This window comes from Myiozetetes cayanensis, unplaced genomic scaffold, assembly GCF_022539395.1.
Source record: "Myiozetetes cayanensis isolate MyiCay16 unplaced genomic scaffold, myiCay2020 scf19, whole genome shotgun sequence".
Lineage (NCBI taxonomy): Eukaryota > Metazoa > Chordata > Aves > Passeriformes > Tyrannidae > Myiozetetes > Myiozetetes cayanensis.
This window is the reverse complement of record NW_026087400.1, coordinates 2,568,782-2,581,660: the sequence shown is the minus strand read 5'-3', so window position 1 is coordinate 2,581,660 and position 12,879 is coordinate 2,568,782. Positions and strand designations below refer to the sequence as shown.

Here is a 12,879-nt window from a genome sequence, read left to right as displayed (position 1 = left end):
CGTGTGCCGCCCCCGCGGTGGCGGCGGTGGCGGTGATGTCGCGGGGGTGGATGGCCGCCGCCACCGCCTCCCCCGCACCGCCCGCGCTCCAGATCTGACGGTGCCGCGCTGACGTCCCGCCGCTCGGGTATTTTTAGCTCCCCGGGGGCGGAGGAGCCCCACCGCCCCAGTCCCGCAGCGGAGCCGAGCGGGGCGCGGCCGCCGGGGCTTCTCTGGAGCTCCTCCGGGGCCGGGGCCGGCGGGACCCTCCCGGGCATGGCGAGCGCTGGACGGTCCGGCGCTGCGGGGTCCCCGGTGGCCGCTCAGCCTCCGCTGCCCTCCCTCCCGCTGCTCACTTACCGCTTCTGCGTGGCACGTGTCCCCCGGTGTCGCGGGCTGTGGGGTCCTGCCCTGCCCTGACTCCTGCTGTGGCCGGAGCGCGGGTCATCCCCTCGGGCCGTGCCAGACCCGTGTCCAGCCGTGTCCCTGAGTGACCTCCTGCCCTCCCAGGGCAGCGTCGGGGCTGGACCCTGTCCGTGCCCCTGCTGCAGTCACCGTCCCTGCTTGAGCTAATTAAGGGCTGATGAGACAAGGCACTTGAGAGCTTTTGAGCCTAATCCTTGAGTGGCCTCAGACTGGGGTTTGAGGAGGGGCGAGGAAGTGCTTGGGGGGATCAGAGGAGCAGGCCACAGCAGTGCCTTCTCCCCTGCCTGCCATGCCCACTCCCCAGCCTGGCACACGCTGAGCAGTGCCCCGATGTGCTCAGGGCTCACACAGTGCTTGGCATGAACCATGCTGCCGTCTGGGATGGGTGTGGGCTGTAGCTCTGCTCCCCCTGTCACCGTCTCCTCTTTCCCCAGGCATCATGGCTGGCTCCAACCGCTCTGGAGACCTGCGGGATGCCCAGAAGTCCATCCCCACGGGCACCATCCTGGCCATTGCCACCACCTCCGCGGTCTGTATCCTTCAGGGCTTATCTGAGCCTGGGCTGGGGGCTGAGGGTGGGTGGGCTGGCTCTGCAGGGCTGGGATGAGCTCCCAGTGCCACACTGGGCAGGCAGGCAGGACTCCACATCCTCCCGGCGCTCCTTGACCACCTGGCAGATATCAGCTCCGTTGTCCTCTTCGGAGCGTGCATCGAGGGGGTCGTCCTGCGTGACAAGTGAGTGTCCCGGGGCTGTGGGGGGCATGGAGGGAGGCTGGCAAATGCAGTGGCACTGGAGGGTTTGGGGGTGTCTCAGGGTGGAGCTCGAGCTTGTAACAGGCACTGGGGCCTTGTGTGTGCCCTGACGCCCCATGTTTTGCTGCATTCCTCCTGCTCTGGGGCTGCAGGCAGCTGCTTGTTTGTCAACAGCTGGGGCTGCCCGTGCTCGTGTTCCTGCCTATCTGGGGCAGCCCTGCTCGCCTCACGCGGCAGGTGACACTTCTGGGTCGCCAGCACCAACACAAACATGATCCAACTGCATGCAGCGTCATCAACCCCCTCTGGCAAAGGGACAGGGAGTCCTATTCAACACCTCCCCTTGTCCCTGCCACGCTTACGGGTGCAGGGGTGGGGGCAGGCCCCTGGTGACTTCAGACCCTGCTCCCTTGCTGGCTCCTCTTGGCGGGTGGGCCCCTCCTGGGTCCTGTCACATCCTCTCAAGGTGGTGTCATTGTGGGGCGCTGGGTTGTGGTGCTGGTGCTTTCAGGGCTCAGTCACGGGACGGAGCCACAGGTGATGCTGGTACCCCGCAGGTTTGGTGAGGCTGTCAATGGGAACCTGGTGGTTGGCACCCTGGCATGGCCGTCCCCATGGGTCATTGTCATCGGCTCCTTCTTCTCCACCTGTGGGGCTGGGCTGCAGAGCCTCACCGGAGCCCCCCGCCTCCTGCAAGCCATCTCCAGGGATGGAATCGTGCCCTTCCTCAGGGTAGGTGTCCCCCGGCTCCAGTGCTGCCCACTCTGAGCGCCCACCATGGCCGTGGCTCCCACCAGCATGAGGGACTGGTGGGCACCCACACTGCCTTCACTGCCAGAGCAGCCCTGCTGCCCTGCCCTCGTCCCACTGGCACCGGCGCCACGGTGGGCGGCCGTGGTGGCTCTGGCTGCGGTGTCAGTGGGAGGAGAGTGCCGGGAAAGGTCAGGATCCCCTCCCCCACGCTGCCGTGCCGCTTCATATTTTATCTGCTCTCTGAAGACGCGTTCCCACAACCTCATCTCTCCAAATCCAACCCGACAGCTCCCCCCAGGGAAGAGCGGGCTAATTTTATCCTCCCTCCTTCACCCTGCCAGCCCCAGCCCAAGCTCTCTCTCGCGCCGCCCGCACCCTCTAATGCGTCCGGACACGCGCCCCCGGCCCCCCCGCATCCCCACAGCCACAGGAGGGGCTGCTCTCCCCCAGCAGAGTGTCCAGCCCACACACAGAGTGCCCGACTCTGTGCTGGCTGTGGCTGAGCTGGGGCTCATCCCTGGTGGGGGTCCCAGGGGGACAGGGGCTGTGCTGGGTGCCAGGAGGACGATGCAGACGGGGAACGGGGCTGTACTGTCAGCAGGAGTCAGTCAGCAGGAGTCAGTCCCGCCAGCACTGGGACAGCTGCCCTGGCACGATCCAGCTCGGGACGTGTGCCAGTTTGTGGCACCCAGTGCTCCCATTCCCTGCTCCCGCCAGGGCTGGGTATATGGAAAGGTTCACCATCGTGCTGAGGACCCATGCCCAGGGCTGCAGGGCACTGCAGAGCCCTGACACACCCTCTCTCCCTGCTTCAGGTGTTTGGCCACGGGAAAGCCAACGGGGAGCCAACATGGGCCCTGCTGCTAACGGCCTGCATCTGCGAGATCGGGATCCTGATCGCCTCCCTGGACGAGGTGGCTCCCATCCTCTCCATGTAGGCAGCGTGCTGTCCCACCTGCACCTTCTCAAGCAGCGGGTGTCGCGGGCGGGTCTCTGCTCCTCGGGGTGGGGGGACACACCTGCTGCTTTGGCCCCAGTCTGGGAGGAGGGGGTCCTGCAGGGACTCCAGGCTCTCCTTCTTGGCCAGCACTGGGGCCTGGCTGCTCCGTGGCCCTGCTCCCCTGTCCATCAGTGGGGCCCGCTCTGGCACTGACCACCCTGGGACTGGGAGGTGCTGAGGGCCCTGCTGTGGCTCCAGTCCCTCACAGTGCACCCACTCAGCCCCATCTCTCTCCTGCAGGTTCTTCCTCATGTGCTACATGTTTGTCAACCTGGCATGTGCGGTGCAGACGCTGCTGCGGACGCCCAACTGGCGGCCCCGCTTCCGCTACTACCACTGGTGAGCTGGGGCGGGATGAGGCGGGACAGGGACCGCCCAGGACACCCCGGGCCAGGGACCCCATGGCACACTGACAGTGCTGCGCTCCCTGCAGGACACTGTCCTTCCTGGGCATGAGCCTCTGCCTGGCGCTGATGTTCATCTGCTCCTGGTACTATGCGCTGGTGGCCATGCTGATCGCCGGCCTCATCTACAAATACATCGAGTACCGCGGGTAAGGGCGGCCACGGCGCCACTGACCCTGGGCATCCCCCATGGCCCCTCTGCGTGGGCTGCTCAGCTCCCTTGGGCTGCTCGTCCTGGGACGCTCCACAGTGCCAGCCTGGTTCTCTGTGGCTGGAGCTGTGACCCTCCCTTACGTGCTGCTGGTTCCCGCAGGGCAGAGAAGGAGTGGGGCGATGGGATCCGGGGGCTGTCCCTGAGCGCGGCCCGCTATGCCCTGCTGCGGCTGGAGGAAGGGCCCCCGCACACCAAGAACTGGAGGTGAGGCTGGGCGGGGGACGGCGATCTGGGGGTGCTGGGGCAGGGACCAGCTGGGTGCGGGCACTGACTGCAGGACCCTCCCTCCAGGCCGCAGCTGCTGGTCCTGGTCCGCGGGGACCAGGAGCAGAACGTGGTGCACCCGCAGCTCCTGTCCTTCACGTCGCAGCTCAAGGCTGGGAAGGGCCTCACCATTGTGGCCTCTGTGCTGGAAGGGACCTTCCTGGACAACCACCCACAGGCGCAGAGGGCGGAGGAGGTGAGAGCTGCCTGCCACAGGACGGGCACTACCAGCAGCAGGTGCCCATGGTCCCCAGGTGCCCAGGGTCGTTCCTGCCCCGTGACCAGGACTGGTGGCCCTGGATGGCCCAGAGAACCTTGGAGCAGCACTGGGCAGAGCCTGGGGACTCAATGCTTCACTAGTGCTCAGAGCACCGCAGGGATCTCCAGACCCCTCTCCCCCACCAAGAAACCAGAGACGCTGGCACCAGCCATACACTGGTCCCAGTCTTGGCCAGCTGCTGCAGGGCTTGGCACAGCACGGCACAGTGCTTGGCCAGGGTCTGCTGTGCTGCTGAGCTGAGCAGACCCCACATCCTCAGCCCTCCCCATGGTCTCTGTGGTCCTGGTGCCAGGCAGGGTGGGAGACAGAAGCATTTCCCTGCCAGAGCGAGAGCCCTCCCCACCCCCCCGCGGCACATTAATGAGATTAAGCCCTCGGAAGCAAACAGTTTCTCTCCCATGCAGACATGTTATAATTTCTCTCAGTAAATAACTCTAATTGCTGCTCCACCGCCCGTCAGAGCCCTGGCACAGGGACACCCTCTGCTCTGCACGGCACAGAGCTGCGTGCCAGCTCCACGCACCGCTGGGCATCACCCCCCTGGCCCGGAGCCACCGGGCTGCCATGGGGCACGGAGACCTGGGCACCCTGTGGGGACCTGCATCCCACAACCTGCACCTCACAGCCTGCACTCTGCACCCCACAGCCTGCACCCTATATCCCACACTCTGTGCACTGTACCCCTACAGCCTGCACCCTGTACCCCACACCCTCCCCAGTATGGCCAGGGGGCTGCTGCTGGGGCTGGTGGCTGCCGTGCCTCTGGCCTGTGCCTGTTCCTGGACCCTGAGGTCTCTGACTTCCCTCTCCCTCGCAGTCCATCCGGCGCCTGATGGAAGCGGAGAAGGTGAAGGGCTTTTGCCAGGTGGTGATCTCCTCCAACCTGCGGGATGGCATGTCCCATCTCATCCAGTCCAGCGGGCTGGGGGGCCTGCAGCACAACACGGTGCTGGTGGGCTGGCCCCGCAGCTGGCGCCAGAAAGAGGACCACCAGACCTGGAGGAACTTCATCGGTAGGCACCGCGGAGGGCGAGCGCTGACGGGCTGGGGGGCTCCGAACCGCCCTGGCTGACGTGGCCCTTCCCCTCCCAGAGCTGGTGCGAGAGACCACGGCTGGGCACCTGGCCTTGCTGGTGGCCAAGAATGTTGCCATGTTCCCGGGCAACCAGGAGCGGTTCTCGGAGGGCCACATCGACGTCTGGTGGATTGTCCACGATGGGGGGATGCTGATGCTGCTGCCCTTCCTCCTGCGGCAGCACAAGGTAGGCTGGGCCCTGCAGAGCGGAGCTGGGGCAGGGGCTGGGGCCGGTGCTGTCCCAGTCGAGCCGTGCCCGTGACTCCTCCCTCCCTCATAGGTCTGGCGTAAGTGCAAGATGCGCATCTTCACGGTGGCACAGATGGATGACAACAGCATCCAGATGAAGAAGGACCTCACCACCTTCCTGTACCACCTGCGCATCACCGCAGAGGTGGAGGTGGTGGAGATGGTGAGTGCTGGCACAGGGTGTGTCCTGCAGTCAGGGGTGCTGTGCATGGGAGAGCCAGACAGACCCTGCCACGAGGGGATGTGGCACTAAGTGGGGGGACACACAACACCATGGGAATATGCAGCTCCACAGTGGGACACAGAACCCATGGGAGGGCACAGCAATGCAGGGACATGCTGGGCTGTGCTGGGAGCAGTCAGTGCAACTCACCCTGCCCCACATTTCTCCTGTTCCCCCCACAGCATGAGAGTGACATCTCTGCCTACACCTATGAGAAGACGCTGGTGATGGAGCAGCGCTCCCAGATCCTCAAGCAAATGCACCTCACCAAGAATGAGCGTGAGCGGGAGGTGAGGCTGCAGGACAGGCCGGGCGGGCTGTGACCCCTGTGGTGGCTCTACTGCCTACCGAGCTGCCCTGCAGCTCTGTGTGCTCCTCCTGCCGGGATGTGGGGCTGCAGGCCCCAGCCAAGAAGTCTCTGAAGAAGAAGGCTCTGCCCAGCCAAGCCTTCTTCTGCCCGGCTCCTCTGGCTGACCCTGTCCTCCACAGATCCAGAGCATCACGGATGAGTCCCGTGGCTCCATCCGGCGCAAGAACCCGGCCAACACGCGCCTGCGCCTGAATGTCCCCGAGGAGCAGGCTGGTGATGGCGAGGAGAAGCCAGAGGAGGAGGTGAGGGGCTGCACTGAGACAGAGTCAGGCAGGCAGCTGGCCCCAGTCCCTGCCCGTCATCCCCCCTCTCCTTTCTGCAGGTCCAGCTCATCCATGACAAGAATGCCACCACCTTCTCCAGCAGCTCGCAGTCCCCTGGTGATGAGGTAGAGGCCGCCCCCGAGAAGGTTCATCTCACCTGGACGAAGGAGAAGTCTGTCGCCGAGAAGAACAAGAGCAAGAGCCCTGTCAGCCCTGAGGGCATCAAGGACTTCTTCAACATGAAGCCGTACGGCCCCCCACGCTGCCACCCCATCCCACCCGTGCCCTGTGTCCCTGGTTGTCCCTCCCTGCCCCAGCCAGACTGGGTGCAGGCGGGACTATGGCAGCACTAGCTCAGTCCTTGCCCTGAGGAGAGGTTGGGCAGCCCGGGTGCCCTGAGTGCATCCCTGCAGAGGGGTTGGGGGGGGAGGTGGCGAGTGGTCCCTGTGCAGGTGACAGAGAGGGGTGGAATGCCCAGGCTGCATGTGCTGCAGGGACTCAGGGTGCACACCTGGTACTCACCTCTGCTCTCTGTCTGTCTGTCTGTCTGTTTGTCTCTCTTTCTGTCTCCTGGCCCCATCGTGCTCCTGGCAGGGAGTGGGAGAACCTGTAAGTCTGGCTTTGGCAGGGTGCCAGGGCCGGGGTGGGGAGGGCTGGGACGTGCTGGGGATGGGGAGCCTCGGGGGTTGCCCCCATGCAGGAGGGCGGTTCAGTGAGCCGTGACATCTGCCGTGCCAGACGGCTCAGCCGGGCGGCACGCGGGGGCTGTGGCTGCCAGCCCCGTGCACCGCGCGCTGCCCGCGCCGCGCCCTCCCCGTCTGCCCTGTCGCGGTGCCGGCAGCTCCCTGTGAGCCTCAGCTCCGGCACCCGCGGTGACACTCGTGCTGTCTGCTCCTGCTCGCTCCCACACGGCCTGGCCCCCACCAGCCATGGGGTGCTGCTGCCCGCGGGCACCACGCATAGCCCTGCGGCTCACGGGCACAGATGAGGGCTCAGAGTGGCCACCACCATGCCCAGCAAAGCTTGCTGCACCCCAAGCTTGTGCCACAGCCCAGCTTGGGCCCCTCTGGGGCAGGAGGCCAGCCTGCCCTGCGTCCCCTCAGGCCCAGTGTGGGGATGGAGGCTGGTTGTGCCCGCCCTGTGCCCACACGCGCTGTCGCCCACAGGAACCAGTCCAACGTGAGGAGGATGCACACGGCTGTGAAGCTCAATGAGGTGATCGTGAAGAAGTCCCAGGACGCCAAGCTGGTCCTGCTGAACATGCCAGGACCACCCCGTAACCGGAAAGGGGATGAGAACTGTATCCTTCCTGTGGGGCCAGGCACCAAGAGCCCTCTCTGCAGGAAGGGCCGGGGTCTGTGACTCACCCAAAAATGGTGGGTTTTGCAGGCAAGTGCTGAGATGCACAGGTCTAGTGCCTAAGTCAGGACTCCCCCATCTCTCCTGCCCCTGGCTGGGTCTGACAGGTGTTGTTGGCACCATCCTGCCCCTCTGGCAGCACCGTGATGGGTGATGGGGCCACACGACATTGCACCTGCACGCATGAGTGCAATGGCACATAACAGGGGCCTGACAGAGATCCGCAGGGCTCAGCTGTCTGCTGGCTCAGCCACCATCCCCACTGTGTGGCACCAGCACAGGTGGGCTCCCCTGGCCCCTCAGCTCAGGACTGACCCCACCAGCTCCTGGCTCTGGTGTGGGGGTGTCAGTGCTGCAGGGCAGGGGCTGGGCAGGGATGGAGCAGGGCCGTCCCCATGCTCCAGTGTGGAGTTTTTCTTCCTTGACAGCCGTGCAGACATGGAGTTCCTGGAGGTGCTGACGGAGCATCTGGACCGAGTGCTCCTGGTGCGTGGTGGGGGCCGAGAGGTCATCACCATCTACTCCTGAAAGACGCACGAGAGAGGTTTGTCTGCACACTGAGAGCCCCGCCACCCCTTTGCACCGTGCTCCCGGAGGGGAGGAGGGAAGGCCGGATGGCAGCCGGTGCGCAGAACCTTCACCTGGCTTTGGCCGTGCCCCTGATCTCTCCATTCGAACTGCAGCACCAGATCTTCCGGGAGCATCCAGCACCAGAGCAGCTGTTCCTCATTGCAACACCACAGCACTGCTGTCCTTGTTTATATATAAATATATACAGTGAACCGCGGACTGAGCACCAGAGCCCGGCGCTGCCGCCACCGCCCGCCCCGGCAGGGCCAGCCCCGCCGCCAGCCCCAGCACTGCCGCCGCAGCCCCCGGCCGGGCAGGAGGGCGGCTGTGCCGAGACGGACCTCGGCCCCACCGTGCTGCTACCCCTGCGTGGAGCTCGGCTGGACTGTGCCCTGTGCCCACCGCCTGTGCCGTGCCTCCCTGCGAGGCGCTGGGAGAAGACAGAGGCCACCACCACGCTCCCCTCGCCGGACGCTCCTCTCCCCACCTCCAGCAGCTCCCTGGGGCTGTCTCCCACGGCACTGTCCCCCTGCTGCCCCTCACCGTCATGGGCCCGGACAGACCCACCTCACCGCTGCCTCGGCACTGTCGTCTCTGGAGGTCATGGGCCAAGCTTGTAGAGATGCAAGATGATGGTTTGGAGGGGACAGAGGGTGGGGGGTGGCTGCGAGGTGCTGGAGCACGGCAATGCTGTGAGAGCAGGAGCCCTGGCTTGGGGTGGCTGTGGGGTGCGCCCTGTCCCCCCACTGCTGACTCCAGGCTCTCTCCGCCTTGACACTCTCCAGGTGCTTGTGCAGCAGTCAGGGTGTGGAGCTGCGGTGCTGGGAGCCATGCAGAGGCCTCGCCACGTGCAGCGTGAGCCGGGGCCACTCTCCGGCAGCTGGAGCCGCGTGGGTGCTGCCGACCCCTGAGGCACCAGTGCCTGGTCTTGGCCTGGCACGGGGCGTCCCCACCCCGCCCCTCTGCTGCACTGCACTGGGGGCTCTCAGGGCCCAGCACCAGCCAGCCTGGCTGGCCCCAGCACCTGCACGTGTGTCCAGGTCCCTCCCATCCCGCTGTGCTCCCTGCTGCTCCCCAGGGCTTCGCTGCTAACCGGGCCCCGGCCCCTGGCAGACGCAGATGCTGCCGGGGGCTGTAGGACAGTCCAGGTCTGTGTGTATTTTTAACATATGCAAAGGCTGTTTGCTGGTCTGGCCAGCCAGACCCCACAGTGGGGGCTGTAGGGGTCCCACTGTCCCCCAGCATCTCGGCACTCCCTCACCCGGCCGGCCAGGGCAGCCCTGGCACCGGCCATGCCGCAGCGTCAGCCCCCGCGCGCGGGCAGCAGGGCCCACTGGGGAGGATCAAACACCTCTTATCTCTGGCAGCAGCTGCAGGGTCGCCCCTGTCACCGTTCCCTCCCAGCATCTCTCACAGCAGAGAAACTGAGGCGCTTTTAACAAATGTGAACGGTTCCAGGAACCACGCAGGAAGCGGTGCGAGGGCAGCAGGGTGCCGCCGGCGCCCGCCCCAGCCCCATGTACATAGTGTACATAATACAGTACGTGTATTTTTAAAGTGATCATATTTATGTTAATAGAACCAGATGAAGTCTATATATAGAGATCTATATCTATTCTGAGAGATGCAGGGCTCTGCTAGCACCAGGCCGCAGGGACAGGGAGCTGAGCCGGGCTGCTCCTGCACGAACCAGGAGCCCATCCGTTGCACCGAGTGCTCCAGAGCGGTGGTGGAGGCTGCAGCCTTCCCCAGCCACCAGCAGCCCCTGGGAAAGGGCCAGGTCGCAGGTTCATTCTCTTCTCAATTTAGCTTCTTAAAGAGTTTTCAGGGAAAAGAAGTCACAGACTTTTCTGAACTTGTTTCACAGCAGATTTGAGCTTCCACTCAAAGTGCAGCCTGCTAAGAGTTGCCCTCTCCCGGCAGCGCTGGCGGCTTTGTGCCAGCCTGGCCCCTGAGGCAGCACTTCGTCCTCGGCCAGAGCTGAGCCCCCACGCTGAAGCACTCGCCCCCTCAGCCCCCCAGACAGCTCCCCAGTGCTGCCCTGCACTGCACCAGGTGCAGAGGGAGCGGGTGCTGCAGCAGCATCCCCATGGGTGTCCATGCAGGCAGCAGCTGCCTCCTGCCTGGCACGGGCAGCCCTGACTGGTCCCAGCCCCCTGCCCACTCGTCCCCCTGCCAACCTTGGCTCCCGCCTCCCTGAGAGCAGGAAACCCGCTCTGCACTGGACACTCCAGCCCCCGCTCCCTCTGCAGAACTCCTCTACTCCTCCAGGTCCAGGCCAAAGCTATTTGGGGATGCTTGGATAAAAAGAAGTGGGTTTTTTGATGTTGGATTTTATTTTCTTTTTTTTCTCTAAGATACTACTTGGACACACTCCTAGACCAAAACCAAGCCCCAGCTGCACATCTGTGCCTGCTCGTACCTTGCTCCTACATTTCCATCACTCCCAAAGTGCCTCCCTTGTCTCCAGCAGCAGTCCCAGCCACAGCCAGAGTTTCTGCCAGGGTAGCTCGGCTGCCTGCATGGCTGCAGGTCTGCGTCGCAGATGCTGCTGTGGAAGCCAGTCCCATGGGCATGGGGAGCTCAGTGTTTACAGGGGGACCGTCAGGCTGAGCTAAGACCTGGTTTCAGCACAGGAGCTCGGGGCTGATGAACGGTGCAGATGCACAGGGCAGCACTCTCCGGTCCTGCCGCTGCCTCAGCCGTGAGAAGAGCAGGCGGGAGTCTGCGAGTGGAAAGTTCCTTTAGTTTCGGGAAGGGCAGCCCATGGGAACCAGGGCTTTGCCAGTATCTAGCTGCTCTGCCCCTTGGAGCTGGCCCTACACCACCACACACAGGCTCACGTGCTGTTTCCAGCCTCCCAAAATTATTTGAGGCACCTCTGCAGCAGCGGGGGAGGCCCGGCAGCCTGCCCACGCGGCTCATGTGCTCGCGTGGCGTTGTTGGGCCTCGAACGCTTGCCAGCTGCTCTGCCTCTTCACGAGATGCCACCACGCTCCCTGCAGTCGCCCTTTAATTGCAGCTTGGCTGCTGCCCTGCTGGGCCTGAGGCAGCGAGCCCGGTCCCCTCCTGCCCCAGCAGGTCAGCGCCGAGGGCAGAGGGCAGAGGCAGGTTACACGCAGACAGCACCCACCCTCACAGTGTCACGTGAGGGGCTCTTCCATCGGCCGCAGGTACAGGGCAGCTGGGAGTGACGTGAGAGCAGCCAGGGCACGCTTCTCTGCTGAGAGGTTTGCTCCGTCCCCCCAGCATCGTCAGTGGATCCCATTCCCCTCAGCACCACTTCCACCCTGACGGCAAAGCCACGGTCCCGGCTCTGCCAGGGAGAAGGAAGGCCAGCCCTTTCGGTCACTACTGCTGAAAAAAGGCGTTCCCCCTTCCCCATCCTCCAGCAAGAGCAGGGGCACAGCTCTGGACAGAGCCAGGGTTGCCCCCACACCCCTGCCAGGCAGTTTGGCTGTGGCAAGACAGGAGCTGGTTTCCACAGCGCGTCCCCTCGCCGTCCGCTGGAGAGGGCCAGTTTTAGCAGACAGCACTGCATGTTAGTTTACAAACCCAGCCCTGCACGTTTGGCCTCTGTGAGTGTTCAGTTTCCCCATGGAGCACCCTTCTGCCGCTCCACCGTGGTGAAGACAGTGTCCTCCTCTGGTAGACATGCAAGTTCCTCCTTGGCACATGAGCAGACACGGTCCGGTTTTTGTTCCAGACAGGAAGGTCTTGACCCCCCAGTTTGTTTCACAGGCAGGCTGCTGCTGGGAGCAGCACTGATCAGCACGACCCGCGGGAGGGTGGGCTGGAGCGTGGCCGCAGCAGGCGGGGAGCGCTGGGCCAGCGCACAGCGCTGGTGGCGTGTGCTCCGGTCCCTGCTGCGGGGGTGCCAACAGCCCTGGCCCCCACGAGTGGCAGCGGCAGCTCAGGTCGCTGTGGCCACCACGCAGCACAGGCAGCGAGCCACAGGGCAGCAGGGATGGGAAGCACAGGCAGCATCCAGCCTGGGCGGGTGCTGGTCCGTGGCTGGACGAGAGGAAGGACAGGAGACCGCACAAAGGCAAGAGTTGCACTAGAAGAGTCAAGACCCTCCTCTGTGTAGCAGGACTAAAAACTAGCAGAAAGACCGAAAGGTCTGAGATTTGCTGGTTACAACACTTTCTGTGCTACATGTGCAATATATTTGTTATGAATGTTATCACGAAGTCGGTTCATTCAATACTCTTTTAATCACTGTAGCTAGATGTTCTCCGTCCATTCAAGTGACTTTTATTCGAGTGCAATATTTCAATAGACATGTAGTGACCTAGAATGCTTTGTGTTTTAGAGAATCTGTGTGCAGAGCAATGCAATTAAGTTTAAAACCTTGTAAATAAAACAGGTTGCAAACCAAAAAAAGAGAAGTATTAGGCTTGCATTTAATTTCTGTGCGTGTTTCAGTGTTGTGCATTAGGCCGCCTCGGTGCAGACCCCGTGTTCTCTGTGCAGGTGTCCATGGAGGAGTGGCTCCTCGGCTGTTGAATGCTCCCTGTTACTGCTTTACTGCTTTACCTGTATTCATTTTTCTAGACTCCTGTCTGCACAAAATGCAATAAATGATTTTATTACACCCTTCACTACTTGCACGGGGACTTTTCACTTGCTTCCAGGTCTCCACAGCTATTTTGCACCACTGCCATAACACAGAGCAAGCCCTGACAGGGAGCAGC

The 12,879-nt window shown here is 63.6% G+C and overlaps 1 protein-coding gene across 3 annotated transcripts in view; it reads left to right on the top strand.

Annotated features, from left to right (window-relative positions):
* SLC12A5 (solute carrier family 12 member 5) overlaps positions 1-12,786 on the top strand; it is a 31,563-nt gene extending 18,777 nt beyond the window's left edge. For 2 of the 3 annotated variants that reach the window (XM_050313811.1, XM_050313809.1), the window contains exons 10-26: positions 840-938; positions 1,083-1,140; positions 1,716-1,890; positions 2,727-2,845; positions 3,152-3,250; positions 3,345-3,464; positions 3,629-3,733; positions 3,821-3,989; positions 4,891-5,086; positions 5,166-5,335; positions 5,429-5,560; positions 5,803-5,910; positions 6,110-6,232; positions 6,313-6,500; positions 6,848-6,862; positions 7,420-7,553; positions 8,049-12,786. In XM_050313811.1, the coding sequence (XP_050169768.1) occupies positions 840-938; positions 1,083-1,140; positions 1,716-1,890; positions 2,727-2,845; positions 3,152-3,250; positions 3,345-3,464; positions 3,629-3,733; positions 3,821-3,989; positions 4,891-5,086; positions 5,166-5,335; positions 5,429-5,560; positions 5,803-5,910; positions 6,110-6,232; positions 6,313-6,500; positions 6,848-6,862; positions 7,420-7,553; positions 8,049-8,140 (2,102 nt within the window). In that variant the 3' untranslated portion in view covers positions 8,141-12,786. The remainder of the gene's footprint in view (positions 1-839; positions 939-1,082; positions 1,141-1,715; positions 1,891-2,726; positions 2,846-3,151; positions 3,251-3,344; positions 3,465-3,628; positions 3,734-3,820; positions 3,990-4,890; positions 5,087-5,165; positions 5,336-5,428; positions 5,561-5,802; positions 5,911-6,109; positions 6,233-6,312; positions 6,501-6,847; positions 6,863-7,419; positions 7,554-8,048) is intronic. The other variant, XM_050313810.1, reaches the window with a different exon arrangement.
* The last annotated feature ends 93 nt before the right edge of the window (positions 12,787-12,879 follow it).